The sequence below is a fragment of the Malaclemys terrapin genome, chromosome 6, assembly GCF_027887155.1.
Source record: "Malaclemys terrapin pileata isolate rMalTer1 chromosome 6, rMalTer1.hap1, whole genome shotgun sequence".
Classification (NCBI taxonomy): Eukaryota; Metazoa; Chordata; order Testudines; family Emydidae; genus Malaclemys; species Malaclemys terrapin.
The window spans coordinates 109,498,767-109,513,622 of record NC_071510.1 but is presented as its reverse complement, the minus strand read 5'-3'; the positions used below and the strand labels follow the sequence as shown (position 1 = coordinate 109,513,622).

Sequence of the window (14,856 nt, the reverse complement as noted above, 5' to 3'; positions counted from 1 at the left end):
GATTGCAAAAAAGAGAAAAGCTGGACAAAATATATTAGCTGAGAAAGAAGTATTTGAACATAATCTGGTTTATTTTATAAAACCTGTGGATTTAGCCTGGAAAAAAAAATTTTCACATATGTTTTCTGCTTAAGGTAAAATTGTAATCATCAATGTTTTAATATCAAACAATAGAAAGCTAATAGATTGCTGTTCATGTTTTTACTGAAAACTCAGTACACTATGTCTTTAATTTAATTGTTCATCTTCTTTACACAATTGGTAGTATTACCAAAATCTGTGGGGGGGAAGTAGTTTGTGTGAAATCACCTGACACAAAAAGCTGGAAACTAATAAATTAATGTATTATAAATACCAAAAACTGCACAAAAATGTAAATGCATGCTGCCTTTATGTAGACACATATTACTCCAAAAGTTGCTGCAGTTTCTCATTTTCCTTATCTTCACCTCCAAGCTGCCAGCCTCTACCCCAAACCCCGCTTTGCCTCCAGCATTTATAATGGTGTTAAATATACAAAAAAGGGGTTTTTAATTTATAAGGGGGGTTGCACTCAGAGGCTTGCTATGTGAAGGGGGTCACCAGTACAAAAGTTTGAGAACCACTGGTTTATAGTCTAGTTAATGGGGGAGGGACAGGAAGAGAGAGAGAGAGAGGAGTGTAAAAACAAAAACAGCAACAAAAGCCACATTTGTTCATATGCCAAGTAGAGCCTCCTCTCTTGGAAAAGAAGAGGAAAAGATTCACGAAGCCACCATGCAGACCTAACTTACTAGGGAAGCACCTAGATACTGCCGTGGAGAGTACGCTAGGAAACCCGAAGTTAGGCAGATAGATAAAAAAAAATCTATGGTGAAAATTCATACCATTGTATCAAATATGTAGTGAGACAGATATATCAGAGGCATCAACATGGGACTTTCTTTTATTATTTTAGTTACACATTACATAGAATAGGAAAGAAAGAGTCTTTTCACAAAGATTAACTGTCAAAATTGAACCAGCAAAAGGAAAGGTTCTGAGTCAGTCACCATTTCCTAAGCTCTTCTCTAGGTATTGTAGCATTTGTAGTACAAAACACACACTGATTCAAGAACCCTCCAATGCCTAGATAAGAAGATAGATTTAAGCCTTAACACTGAATTTCGTGGATTTGGTTACTTAAAATCCAAACTTGACATAAATTAAGAGCAATACACCTTGACATCCCCATCACATGCTTGAAGCACCACACCATATACTGATTTATTTGGAACAATACATATAACAATTCCATAGTGGAAAAGAAGTGATTGGTTTATTCTGTAATACAAATATTTAATGTCTATAGTAGACAATTATTTTTTTTAATTCATGACATGTTACCCTGTAATTGTTTGGTCTGATAATATCATGTTACTGTAGTATGGAGCTGTGATATTGGCATTATACAAATGAAATGAAAAGATATAATTTTCTTTACAAAATATTCTATTGAGCCTTAGCCCAGTGACAGTGCCAATTTTTTCTTAAATAGAATATGTTGAGTATCTTATTTGATGGAAAGAGTTATTTACATGAATAAATCCCAATTAAAATGCAAGTTATACACCTACACCTCCTGCTCATTAATAGGATAGTCAGCTTCTGGAAAGGCAGAGATTGTTACTTACTAATTTATGACAGTTTTAATTGTGACCTAAAAGTTACCTGACGTCCTTTTAACTTTGTTTTCAAATTTTTTGTGTGTAGGATATTAAAGTGATTCTACAAAGAGATGAACAGACACAATCAACTGATGGAGAAATATATAAAGATGTTAAAATATGAAAAAAAAATTAAACAGTAAGAAAGGTTTTTGTAGGAATTAGGACTTGTGGTCTACTGATGTGAGTAAGGATTGCAGGTCAAGTCCTATAATAATTAAGCATATTACATGCTATCTATACTCTGCTTTAAATAAAAGTGCATTTGATTAAAGATGTTTGGTTATTTCAGTAAAATATTCTGATAAATAAAATTAAGCTGATTTTTAGTTGTTGACTAGTAGTATGTTCTTTAATAATTTTATAGGAATACAACATCTCCCAGTCCTATGTGCAAAGTCATCTTTTGTTAATATTGATGGAATATAACACAAACAGTTGTTAATTGTATACAGCATCTCATAATTTCTACTTAATAAACTAATAATGTAAATGAAAACAGAATTTTCTCTCAATTAAATGAGGACAAATTACTGAAAAGCCATAATGTATATGAAATTGTAATACTTATTGATATTAGCAGAGATATCTAACCCTTGTTTCCTAATGTTTCAATTTTTAACACCATTTCTAGATAAATTCTAATTACAACCTTTTAGAATATTTCCAAGCTAATTTTCAAGTGCAAGAACACAGTGTGAGCAATAATAAAATTTCTCTGTGAACTTTCAAATAATTGTCATGCTATATGGAATCATTGAATCAAAGTTCTTGAAGAGAGTCATTTATTAAATAATAATATATATTACAGATACGAAAGGACAATCTTCTAGGCAACTCAGGTTCCGGCTTTGTTTACCTGGGTTGGTGCTCTATCTGGCATTCTATACAGCAGAGAGCAGGGGTCGGCAACGTTTGGCACGCGGCTTGCCAGGGTAAGCACCCTGGCGGGCCGGGCCAGTTTTATTTACCTGCTGACGTGGCAGGTTCGGCCGATCGCGGCCACCACTGGCCGTCCCGGGTCAACAGGGGCGGCGAGAAGCCATGGCCAGCACATCGCTCGCCCGCGCCGCTTACCCTGGCGAGCCGCGTGCCAAACGTTGCCGACCTCTGGCACAGAGCAACATGGACTCGCTGCATAACATACTCTTTGTTAGTACCAAATAAGATCTTGGTGAAACTTTCTTCTCTTTCACCTCTGCAGAAGTTGCCCAACCTTCTTCTCCATCCAATTTGACTTTTACTGCATCTCCTGGTTGAAGTTTTGGAAAAGTTCTCATGGAATTGTGCTTGTCAAGATGACTTTTCTATTTTTTTATTGTTCTCTTATCAGCACGTTTTAAACTTTCACCATGTAGGATGCAAATTCTTCAACTATCTATAGTTTTTATTTGTCTATTGAGCGTCAATAGAGCTGAATTGAATTTAGTCATTGCATTCAGCATTGCTCTATAAATTAATTAAGCTAAGAATGCCTTTTTCTACAAAATTTCTTTAGCTATCTAACTCTTTCAGCTTCTCCATTCTCTTAAGGATAATGAGAGCTAATAGTAATAGGAAGGGAACGTTTTTTTTTCATGAAATTTGTATCTGTAAATTGTAGACCATTGTCTGTAACTAGTTTCTCTGGAATTCCCCAATGAGCAAATATATTCTTTAACTTTCCAATGATGCTCATTTTTGCGGCATATGCACATTTGTAAACATTCTGACTAATGGCTATAGCAGCTATGTACTTGCGACTGTCTAGCTCACACAGATCAATAAACTTACACTTTCAAGATGTGACATGGAAAAGTGCCCTTCTTTTGTATTGGTTTATTAACCTGACAGCATGCACGGTAGTATCCTTTTTCTGGCTGTCTACTTATCCCTGGCTAACACACTGTCATTTGGGCATGTTTTCTGCATTTGGTAATGCCCTGGTGACCATCGTGTATTTTATTCAAAACTTCCTCACTCAGGCCTGATTCAGCAAAGTATTTAAGCATGAGTTTAACATTAAAGGGCTACTAATAAACTTAAAATTAAGCTCATGCTTAAGTGCTTCACTGAATCAGGGCTATTTTATCAACTGTGACAAAGTTCCTCCTCTATCTTGGTGGGTCCTGTGCTTATTGGTGGATTTTCTTGCCTCAGAGATTCACCATGTGGGTTGGGGAACAGCCCAGAGACCTTCCCCTCTGGGAGAACCCACAGTCCAGGTCAATTGGGAGGTTTGGGGGGAACCCAGGCCCGCCCTCTACTCTGGGTTCCAGCTCAGGGCCCTGTGGACTGCAGCTGTCTATAGTGCCTCCTGTAACAGCTGCATGACAGCTACAACTCCCTGGGCTACTTCCCCATGGCCTCCTCCAAACACCTTCCTTATTCTCACCACAAACTGAAGTGAGCTCCTTTTAAAACCCAGGATGCCCTGATTAGCCTGCCTTAATTGATTCTAGCAGCTTCTTCTTAATTGGCTCCAGGTGTTCTAATTAGCCTGCCTGCCTTAACTGGTTCTAGCAGGTTCCTGATTACTCTAGTGCAGCCCCTGCTCTGGTCACTCAGGGAACAGAAAACTACTCATCCAGTGACCAGTATATTTGCCCTCTACCAGACTTCTGTACCCCACTGGTCTGGGTCTGTCACATATCCCGCCCCCCTGCTCAACGCCAAGGGGTTGGGCAGCTTGGGATGCCAGACAGTGCCCACATGACAAGCCATCGGCGTTGCCATGACGGCTCCCTGCTCTGTGTTGCACATGGAACTGGAAAGGCTGGAGGGATAAGAACCATCTGGTCACCCTTGTGTTCTTCTCCTTGTTTCGCTGCATCCATTGAAGAGGGGCATGGTCGGTCACGAGGACAAATCTGCGCCCGAGCAGGTAGTAGCACAATGTTTCCATGGCCCATTTTACAGCGAGGCATTCTCTCTCCACCACTGCATATCTTTGTTCCCTTGGAAGGAGTTTACGACTGAGGTCTAGAATTGGGTGTTCCTCCTCCCCGACCAGCTGTGATAGAACGGCCCCCAACCCTACTTCCGATGCATCCATCTGCAGGATAAACTCCTTGGTGAAATCAGGGGCAATCAGTACGGGGTTACTGCAGAGGGCAGTCTGTAGGTCTGTGAATGCTTCCTCTGCTGCGTCAGACCATCTCACCAGATCAGGACCACAGGCTTTCACTAGGTCTGTCAGGGAGCTTGCCCTTGTGGCAAAGTGGGGGTTAAATCGTCAGTAATACCCCACCACACCTAGGAACGCCCGGACTTGTTTCTTGCGACTTGGTCGGGGCCAATTTTGGATGGCCTCTAACTTGTTCACTTGGGGTTTTACCAGATCTTTTCCCACAATGTAGCCAAGATATTTGGCCTCCGTAAACCCTACAGCGCACTTGGCAGGAGCTCGCCTGAAGGTATCGAGGACTGCCTCCACCTTCTCCAGGTGGGTTTCCCAGTCTGGGGTATGAATGACCACATCGTCCAAGTAGGCAGCAGCATAACGGTTATGCGGGCGTAATAGCTTGTCCATGAGGCGCTGGAAGGTAGCTGGGGCCCCATGTAGTCCAAAAGGGAGGACAGTATATTGAAAAGGATCCCCTGGTGTAGAGAACGCAGTCTTTTCCTTTGCGTCTTCTGCAAGGGGAATCTGCCAGTAGCCCTTTGTCAAGTCTAGGGTAGTCAAGTACCAGGCATTACCCAGATGGTCCACTAGCTCATCTATGCGAGGTATGGGGTACACGTTGAACTGGGATACTTCGTTTAATCACTGGAAGTTGTTGCAAAATCTTGTGGTGCCATCAGGTTTGGGCACCAGCACGATTGGACCACTGACTGTGGGATTCTTTGATGATCCCCAACTCCAGCATTTTTTTTTACTTCTGCTTTTATTTCCTCCCTTTTTGCCGCTGGCATCTGATAGGGCCTCATTGTTACTCTGTCCCCAGGGTTCGTGACAGTGTGGTGATATGTCTCGGTTGTTCGACCCGGTTTTGTCGAGAACACATCTTGGTTCCAGAAGATCATCTCAGACACCTCATTCTTCTGGTCTAGTGTTAAATCAGGAGACACTCTCACCTGTTTGGAAGGCTTGTTTTCCTGGGTTAGGTCTTTTTGGACCATTGTACATGCCAGGGTTTCAGAAGGTTAATGTGATAAATCTGTTCTTGTTTTCTGCGTCCTGGCTGCCGCACCTTGTAGGTTATTTCCCCCACGGGTTCAACCACCTCATAGGCCCCTGCCATTGGGCCAGAAGCTTGCTTTCTGCCGTGGGTACCAACACCATAACCCGATCCCCTGGTTGGGACTGTCACACTTTTGCCTGGCGATTGTAATGGGTTCGCTGGGCCTCCTGTGCCTTCTTCAAATGTTCCCGTACAATAGGGGTAACCCAGGCTATCCGGTCTTGCATCTGCATTACATGCTCTATTATATTTCTCCCCTCATTGGGTTCCTCTTCCCAGATCTCTTTGGCGATATCTAGTATGTCACAGTGGTGATGCCCATATAATAACTCAAAGGGAACTGTTGAGGACTGAGGTACCTCCCGGATACCAAACATAAGGTAGGGTAGTAGGGTGTCCCAATCCTTCCCATCCCGACTTACCACCTTCCTTATCATAGCCTTGAGGGTTCGTTTAAAACTTTCGATCAACCCATCAGTCTGCGGATGGTAGACTGAAGTTCTCAGGGTATGTATATGGAGCAGCGTACAGAGGTCCTTCATTAGCTTCGACATAAATGGGGTTCCTTGATCGGTTAATATCTCTTTCGGTAGCCCCATTTGGGCAAAGATCCCCACCAGCTCTTTGGCTATAGTTTTAGAGGCCGTGTTCCGCAGGGGGACAGCTTCTGGGTAGCGAGTAGCATAGTCCAAAACAACAAGTATATATTGGTGGCCCCGAGCCGTCTTCTTCAGGGGTCCCAGTAGGTCCATGGCTATTCGCTCGAAGGGGACCTCTATGATGGGAAGGGGTACTAAAGGTGCCCTCAAGTGGGGATGGGGACTGTGCAGCTGATACTCTGGGCAAGAGGCACAGTACCTCCGCACTTCTTCATGTACTCCGGGCCAGAAAAACCGTTGTAGGACTCGTGCCAGGGTCTTCTCTACCCCCAAATGCCCCCCAAAAAGATGACTATGAGCAAGACTTAATACAGCGTTCTGGTGTTTTTGAGGTACTAGGATCTGCTGTACCTTCTGCCTCTGTACTGGTACAACCCGGTATAAGAGATCCTTCTTCATTATGAAGTAGGGTCCTGGTCCCTGGGTTTTCCCTTCCACGGGGACCCCATCTAGTTCAGTCACCTCCTTCCTAATGTTGTCATACCTTGGGTCTTCTGCTTGGTCCCTTCCAAAATTTCCTCTCCCGGGGCTAACCTGCCCAAGTTCTAGGGGCCCAGTCTCTGTTGCCTCTACTGGTTCAGAAGCATTAGGGTGGGGGTCAGACTCAGGTGCTTCTCCCTCCTGCGTGGCCTCCTTTTCAGCTCCGTGGGTCCGCCTACCTACAAGAGCAACCCTCTGGCTTTGGGTCAGTATTCGGGTTCCCAAGGCCTTAGCTGCCCTTCTTTCCCTTTTTGTCTTTCTACTCTGTCTGGGAGTGGAGAACAAATCTGGGGATATTTCACAGAAGATTGGGGGTTGACAGTCTGCTGTGGATGCCTCAGCAATTTTAAGGTCCCCATCTTTCTCCAATCCCCCTACTGGGAGTAAGTTTCCAAACCCTGGGAAGTCCCTCCCTAGGAGCACCGGGTATGGGAGTTTAGGGACTACACCTGCTGCTACCTCAGTAGTGTTCCTTTGGATCTTGATTTTTACTGGGGTGGTGGGGTAGTAACTAACTGTCCCATGGACACGTTATCCCCGTACATTTAGCCGGCAGCAGCTGACTGCGCTTCACGAGCTTCTCTGAGATAAGCGTGATAGCACTCCACGAATCAACCAGTGCCGTGGTCCCTACCCCATTTAGTTTCACTGGTCTGGTATACATATGTGGGGTTAGTGAGACCCCCACAAGGTGGATTAGGGAGCATGGATCTGCCCAGTTCCCCAGGTTACACTGCATAGGCTCCTCATAGATTCATAGATTCATAGATTATAGGACTGGAAGGGACCTCGAGAGGTCATCGAGTCCAGTCCCCTGCTCGCATGGCAGGACCAAATACTGTCTAGACCATCCCTGATAGACATTTATCTAACCTACTCTTAAATATCTCCAGAGACGGAGATTCCACAACCTCCCTAGGCAATTTGTTCCAGTGTTTAACCACCCTGACAGTTAGGAACTTTTTCCTAATGTCCAATCTAGACCTCCCTTGCTGCAGTTTAAACCCATTGTTTCTGGTTCTATCCTTAGAGGCTAAGGTGAACAAGTTCTCTCCCTCCTCCTTATGACACCCTTTTAGATACCTGAAAACTGCTATCATGTCCCCTCTCAGTCTTCTCTTTTCCAAACTAAACAAACCCAGTTCTTTCAGCCTTCCTTCATAGGTCATGTTCTCAAGACCTTTAATCATTCTTGTTGCTCTTCTTTGGACCCTTTCCAATTTCTCCACATCTTTTTTAAAATGCGGCGCCCAGAACTGGACACAATACTCCAGCTGAGGCCTAACCAGAGCAGAGTAGAGCGGAAGAATGACTTCTCGTGTCTTGCTCACAACACACCTGTTAATGCATCCCAGAATCATGTTTGCTTTTTTTGCAACAGCATCACACTGTTGACTCATATTTAGCTTGTGGTCCACTATAACCCCTAGATCCCTTTCTGCCGTACTCCTTCCTAGACAGTCTTTTCCCATTCTGTATGTGTGAAATTGATTTTTCCTTCCTAAGTGGAGCACTTTGCATTTGTCTTTGTTAAACTTCATCCTGTTTAACTCAGACCATTTTTCCAATTTGTCCAGATCATTTTGAATTATGACCCTGTCCTCCAAAGTAGTTGCAATCCCTCCCAGTTTGGTATCATCCGCAAACTTAATAAGCGTACTTTCTATGCCAATATCTAAGTCGTTGATGAAGATATTGAACAGAGCCGGTCCCAAAACAGACCCCTGCGGAACCCCACTCGTTACGCCTTTCCAGCAGGATTGGGAACCATTAATAACAACTCTCTGAGTATGGTTATCCAGCCAGTTATGCACCCACCTTATAGTAGCCCCATCTAATTTGTATTTGCCTAGTTTATCGATAAGAATATCATGCGAGACCGTATCAAATGCCTTACTAAAGTCTAGGTATACCACATCCACCGCTTCACCCTTATCCACAAGGCTCGTTATCCTATCAAAGAAAGCTATCAGATTGGTTTGACATGATTTGTTCTTCACAAATCCATGCTGGCTGTTCCCTATCACCTTACCACCTTCCAAGTGTTTGCAGATGATTTCCTTAATTACTTGCTCCATTATCTTCCCTGGCACAGAAGTTAAACTAACTGGTCTGTAGTTACCTGGGTTGTTTTTATTTCCCTTTTTATAGATGGGCACTATATTTGCCCTTTTCCAGTCTTCTGGAATCTCTCCCGTCTCCCATGACTTTCCAAAGATAATAGCTAGAGGCTCAGATACCTCCTCTATTAGCTCCTTGAGTATTCTAGGATGCATTTCATCAGGCCCGGGTGACTTGCAGGCATCTAACTTTTCTCAGCAATGGGACACTGCTTTTTCTCAGCATTGGGACACTGTGCAGCTATGTGTCCCCACTCCCCACAGGCATAACATCTGTATGGAGCCCTAGACGTTCGCCGGTCTCTTGGTTTGGGCAGTCTAGCGCCACGATCCTCTTCTCCCTCAGTGCTCCAACTCTTTATGGCCTCTGATGGGCCTTCAGCCTCTCTCTTTTTCCACCTGGGCCCTCCTGGTGGCCCAGTCACCCGAACTTTAGGGCTTGGTGCTGCTAGTTTAACCCGGGGTGCCTCTTCCTTAGCTGGTCGGGTCAGCTCCCTCGCTGTCCTTCGCCTCTCTACCAAGGCGACAACCTCGTCATAGGTGGAGGGTTCGTTCTGGCTTACCCAGGCACGAAGGTCTGTTGGTAGTCCCCTCATGTATCGGTCGATGACCAGAACTGCTAGTATCTCTTCCGGACTCCAGAACTCTGTTTGCAACCACTTTCGTGCAAGATGGATGAGGTCATACAAGTGGGACTGCGGGGTTTTGTCTTCCTGGTACTTCCAACCGTGATACTGCTGGGCCCGCACTGCTGTCGTTACCCCAGATCTGGCCAGGATCTCTGCTTTCAGCTGGGGGTAGTCTGCCGCAGCCTCTTCAGGCAGATCATGGTAGGCCTTCTGGGCCTCCCCACACAGGAATGGGGCAAGGATGCCAGACCACTGATCGCGAGGCCAAGCCTCCCGTAGGGCTGTCCTCTCAAAGGCCAGAAGGTATGCCTCTACATCATCCTCCCATGTCATTTTCTGCAGCCAATGGCTGGCCCCTATGAGCCGCGTCCCATCATGGCCGCGATTCAGCTCTGTAAGGGACTTTACCTGGTTTACCAGTTCCCGCAGCCTTGAGCAGCCTGGTCCATCAGCAGGCGATTAGTCTCTTGCTGCAGTCACACTGCCTCCTGTTGGGCAGCTGCCTGGACATGGGTAGCCTCCTACTGGGCTGCCGTAGCTTGTATCAGTGCCTGCACTACATCATCCATTGTGGTGGGGAAAAAAAATAAACCCTCTCCCTTTTTTGTTGTTGTTGTTGTGGTTGTTTTGTTTTTTTTAAATCACCCTCCTTCTTCCACCACGCTGTGCACCCCAGGATCCCACCCGTGACACCAGTGTGACAAAGTTCCTCCTCTATCTTGGTGGGTCCTGCGCTTATTGGTGGATTTTCTTGCCTCAGAGATTCAGCATGTGGGTTGGGGAACAGCCCAGAGACTTTTCCCTCTGGAAGAACCCACAGTCCAGGTCAATTGGGAGGTTTGGGGGGAACCCGGGCCCGCCCTCTACTCCGGGTTCCAGCCCAGGGCCCTGTGGACTGCAGCTGTCTATAGTGCCTCCTGTAACAGCTGCATGACTGCTACAACTTCCTGGGCTACTTCCCCATGGCCTCCTCCAAACACCTTCCTTATTCTCACCAGCAGCCCCTGCTCTGGTCACTCGTGGAACAGAAAACTACTCATCCAGTGGCCAGTATATTTGCCCTCTACCAGACTCCTGTACCCCACTGGTCTGGTCTGTCACACAACACAGAGTAAGAAGCCTTTGACCTCTGTTAAGCAATTTCTCTCTGCATAGAATACTCTTTAATTTTTATATATATCTTTATTGCATTTTGGCCATATATCCTAGACATTTTGTAGTAGTAACTGAAGCTCACTAACTGTGATTAGAATATTCTCTTTAAGGTGTGGGAAGTGGTTTGCTTGAAGTGTAAAGCAGTTATGTATCAAAAAGTAAATGCAGAGTATATCCAGCAGAAATTGTCAATGTTTTAGACTAGAGCCTTACAGGACATCTGTAACAGTCTGCATCAGGCTGTCATGATGACTTAATAAACATATTGCCTTATATTTTAGACTTTCTTGATAACAACACTAACCCTTTTTGTTTCTTAGCTGATTTTAGGCCATCCAGATTTGAAAGGAAAGTTGTAGACTAGTGATAGCAGATCAAAGCATCTACCTGTGACATACAAAGCTCATCAGCTTTAAGCAAATAATGTTGTGTCTCTGCAGTCTACATGCTTCATGCTAACCACACTGGTATATTGTAACTAGGTACTATCTTAGAAACAGCCGTAACCTTGTTGTGCCCCCGCAAACCATGCTGAAACCTCCACATCCTCGTTTTACTTATGACAACAGTATGATGCATACAAACTATGCATCATATTACCACTCTATTACCAACATCTTTTCTTCCCCTACCACAGTGCAACTCAGTCGAAATCTCATTTTATTTCATTCAGTATTCTTAAAACATTCTATTCCTATGTTTATAGCAAGCTTTTGGCTTTTCCCCTTCATTTAAAGAATAGCCTCCACATGCAACACACTTCTATTCCTTTTTCATAATGAGGGAAATCTCCATCTATTGCTTTCATTCCAAATTTAGCTTCATTTGGTACAAGTTAGCTGTTATGCCAAAGGGTAAGGCTGTGATTTTGCTGGAAAGCTTATACACCAAGGTTCTTCTAATAAAAATCAGTGGCCTTATTTTCAGAAGTGCTGAGCATCCACAAATCCTATTAAGGTCAATGGGAGCATCAGGTACTCAAAACCTTTGAAAAATCAGACCAAAAATTCTTTGAACTAATGATATGTACTCTCTGAGGGACCCCCTATATTTCTACAGTCTAGTGTTTTTTCCTAAATATTATTCTGCTTTATGTTCTGCAGTCCTCTTTTATAATGTTATCTTCAGGTAGTCTTTTGTATTGAGCAAATGCAGAAGGACTGCACAGTGATTCCTTTAGGCCCTGATTCAGCAAAATACTACAGCATGTACTTAAAGTTAAAACAAGCTTCAGTCATTTGTTGAATAGTAGTCTTAATCTGTAGTGTACCAATCATAAATATACATACGTTGGAATTTTCACAAAATGTGTGATGGCTTCTTTCTACTTCTCAGCAAAGATTTAATAGTTCAGCACTATAATAGGCCCTCATATTCCTCAGACAACTATTGTTACAAAAGCTAATACAGTGTTTTTATTAAGTAATAGTCTCATTATAATTTAAACTATAGTTGTCAAAATAGCCCTACAGGAATGTTCATTCTAAAGAAACAAGAATGAGGAACCTTGTGGCACCTTAAAGACTAACAAATTTATTTGGGCATAAGCTTTTATGGGCTAAAACCCACTTCATCAGATGCATGCAGTGGAAAATACAGTAGGAAAATATATATATACAGAGAACATGAAAAAATGGGCGTTGCCAGACCAACTCTAATGAGACTAATCAATTAAGGTGGGCTATTATCAGCAGGAGAAAAAAAAACATTTGTAGTGATAATCAGGATGGCCCATTTCAAACAGTTGACAAGAAGGTGTGAGTAACAGTAGGGGAAAAAATAGCATGGGGAAATAGTTTTTAGTTTGTGTAATGACCCATCCACTCCCAGTCTTTATTCAAGCCTAATTTAATGGTGTCCAGTTTGCAAATTAATTCCAGTTCTTCAGTTTCTCATTGGAGTCTGCTTTTGAAGTTTTTTTTGTTGAAGAATTGCGACTTTTAGGTCTGTAATTGAGTGACCAGGGAGGTTGAAGTGTTCTCCGGCTGGTTTTTGAATGTTATAATACTTGACATCTGATTTGTGTCCATTTATTCTTTTGCGTAGAGAGTGTCCGGTTTGGCCAATGTACATGGCAGAGGGGCATTGCTGGCACATGATGGCATATCACATTGGTAGATGTGCAGGTGAACGAGCCCTGATGGTGTGGCTGATGTGATTAGGTCCTATGATGGTGTTGCTTGAATAAATATGTGGACAAAGTTGGCAAAGGGCTTTGTTGCAAGGATACGTTCCTGGGCTAGTGTTTTTGATGTGTGGTTGCTGGTCAGTATTTGCTTCAGGTTGGGGGGGCTGTCTGTAAGCGAGGACTGGCCTGTCTCCCAAGATCTGTGAGAGTGAGGGATCATCCTTCAGGATAGATTGTAGATCCTTGATGATGTGCTGAAGAGGTTTTAGTTAGGGGATGAAGGTGATGGCTAGTGGCGTTCTGTTACTTTCTTTGTTGGGCCTGTCCTGTAGTAGGTGACTTCTGGGTACTCTTCTGGCTCTTTCAATCTGTTTCTTCACTTCAGCAGGTAGGTAATGTAGTTTTAAGAACGCTTGATAGAGATCTTGTAGGTGTTTGTCTGAGGGATTGGAGCAAATGCGGTTGTATCTTAGAGCTTGGCTGTCGATAATGGATCGTGTGATGTAGTCTGGATGAAAGCTGGAGGCATGTAGGTAAGTATAGCAGTCAGTAGGTTTCCGGTTTAGGGTGGTGTTTATGTGACCATCGCTTATTAGCACTGTAGTGTCCATGAAGCGGATCTCTTGGGTGGACTGGTCCAGGCTAAAGTTGATGGTGGGATGGAAATTGTTGAAATCATGGTGGAATTCCTCAAGGGCTTCTTTTCCATGGGTCCAGATGATGAAGATGTCATCAATGTAGCGCAAGTAAAGTACAGGCGTTAGGGGACGAGAGCTGAGGAAGCATTGTTCTAAGTCAGCCATAAAAATGTTGGCATACTGTGGGGCCATGCGGGTACCCATAGCAGTGCCGCTGACTTGAAAGTATACATCATCCCCAAATGTGAAACAGTAGTGGGTGAGGACAAAGTCACTAAGTTCAGCCACCAGGTTTGCCTTGACATTATTGGGGATACCGTTCCTGACAGCTTGTAGTCCATTTTTGTGTGGAATGTTGGTGTACATCCATAGTGGCCAGGATGGTGTTTTCTGGAAGATCACCAATGGATTATAGTTTCCTCAGGAAGTCAGTGGTGTCTTGAAGATAGCTAGGAGTGCTGGTAATGTAGGGTCTGAGGAGAGAGTCTACATAGCCAGACAATCCTGCTGTCAGGGTGCCAATGCCTGAGATGATGGGGAATCCAGGATTTCCAGGTTTATGGATCTTGGGTAGCAGATAGAATACCTGTGGTCGGGGTTCTAGGGGGTGTGTCTGTGCAGATTTGTTCCTGCAGCCTATCAAAGAAAGCCAGGATGAACTGAGCCAGTTTTTGAAAATGTAGCCATCTTCAAACCATAAACCTGTGAGCAAGGTGGGCATTTTGCCATATATTGTATGTAGAGTTCAATGTGGCCTTGGTATCATCCAGTCTTATTCCCACTGAAGTCAAAGGCGAAATTCTCTGTCGGAAATGCATTTCTCCTCCAATGGAACAGAGGACTCTTGTATGCATTTCCACTGATTCATCTAATATCCAAGGTCCTGCTCAAGATAAAGAGAAAAAAAGTTAGGGTTATACTTGTAATTCCCATGTGGCCAAGACAAACATAGTTCCTCTACCTTACTCAACTCACTGTTTGCCAACCAGTCACTCTCCAGCCCATTACTCATCTTCTCTCCCAGGAGTATGGTCATATCCATCACCCCAATCTCCAGGTTCTCCAGGTCAATGTGTGGCTGGTTGATGGTTCGAGAGAAACGACTTGCCCCAAGGACGTAAAGATAGTGCTGTTACATAGCAGGCTCCACAGTCTTATCCTCAATTCTAGACTCGCCTCTGAAATCTGACCCCACCCTT

The 14,856-nt window shown here is 43.9% G+C and overlaps 1 protein-coding gene across 1 annotated transcript in view; it reads right to left on the bottom strand.

The window, feature by feature from the left end:
* Positions 1–12,292: 12,292 nt before the first annotated feature.
* Positions 12,293–14,856, bottom strand: part of LOC128839638 (uncharacterized) — an 85,924-nt gene continuing 83,360 nt past the window's right edge. The window contains exon 2 of the mRNA XM_054032812.1: positions 12,293–14,540. Within this exon, the coding sequence (XP_053888787.1) occupies positions 13,289–14,023 (735 nt within the window). The 5' untranslated portion in view covers positions 14,024–14,540 and the 3' untranslated portion in view covers positions 12,293–13,288. The remainder of the gene's footprint in view (positions 14,541–14,856) is intronic.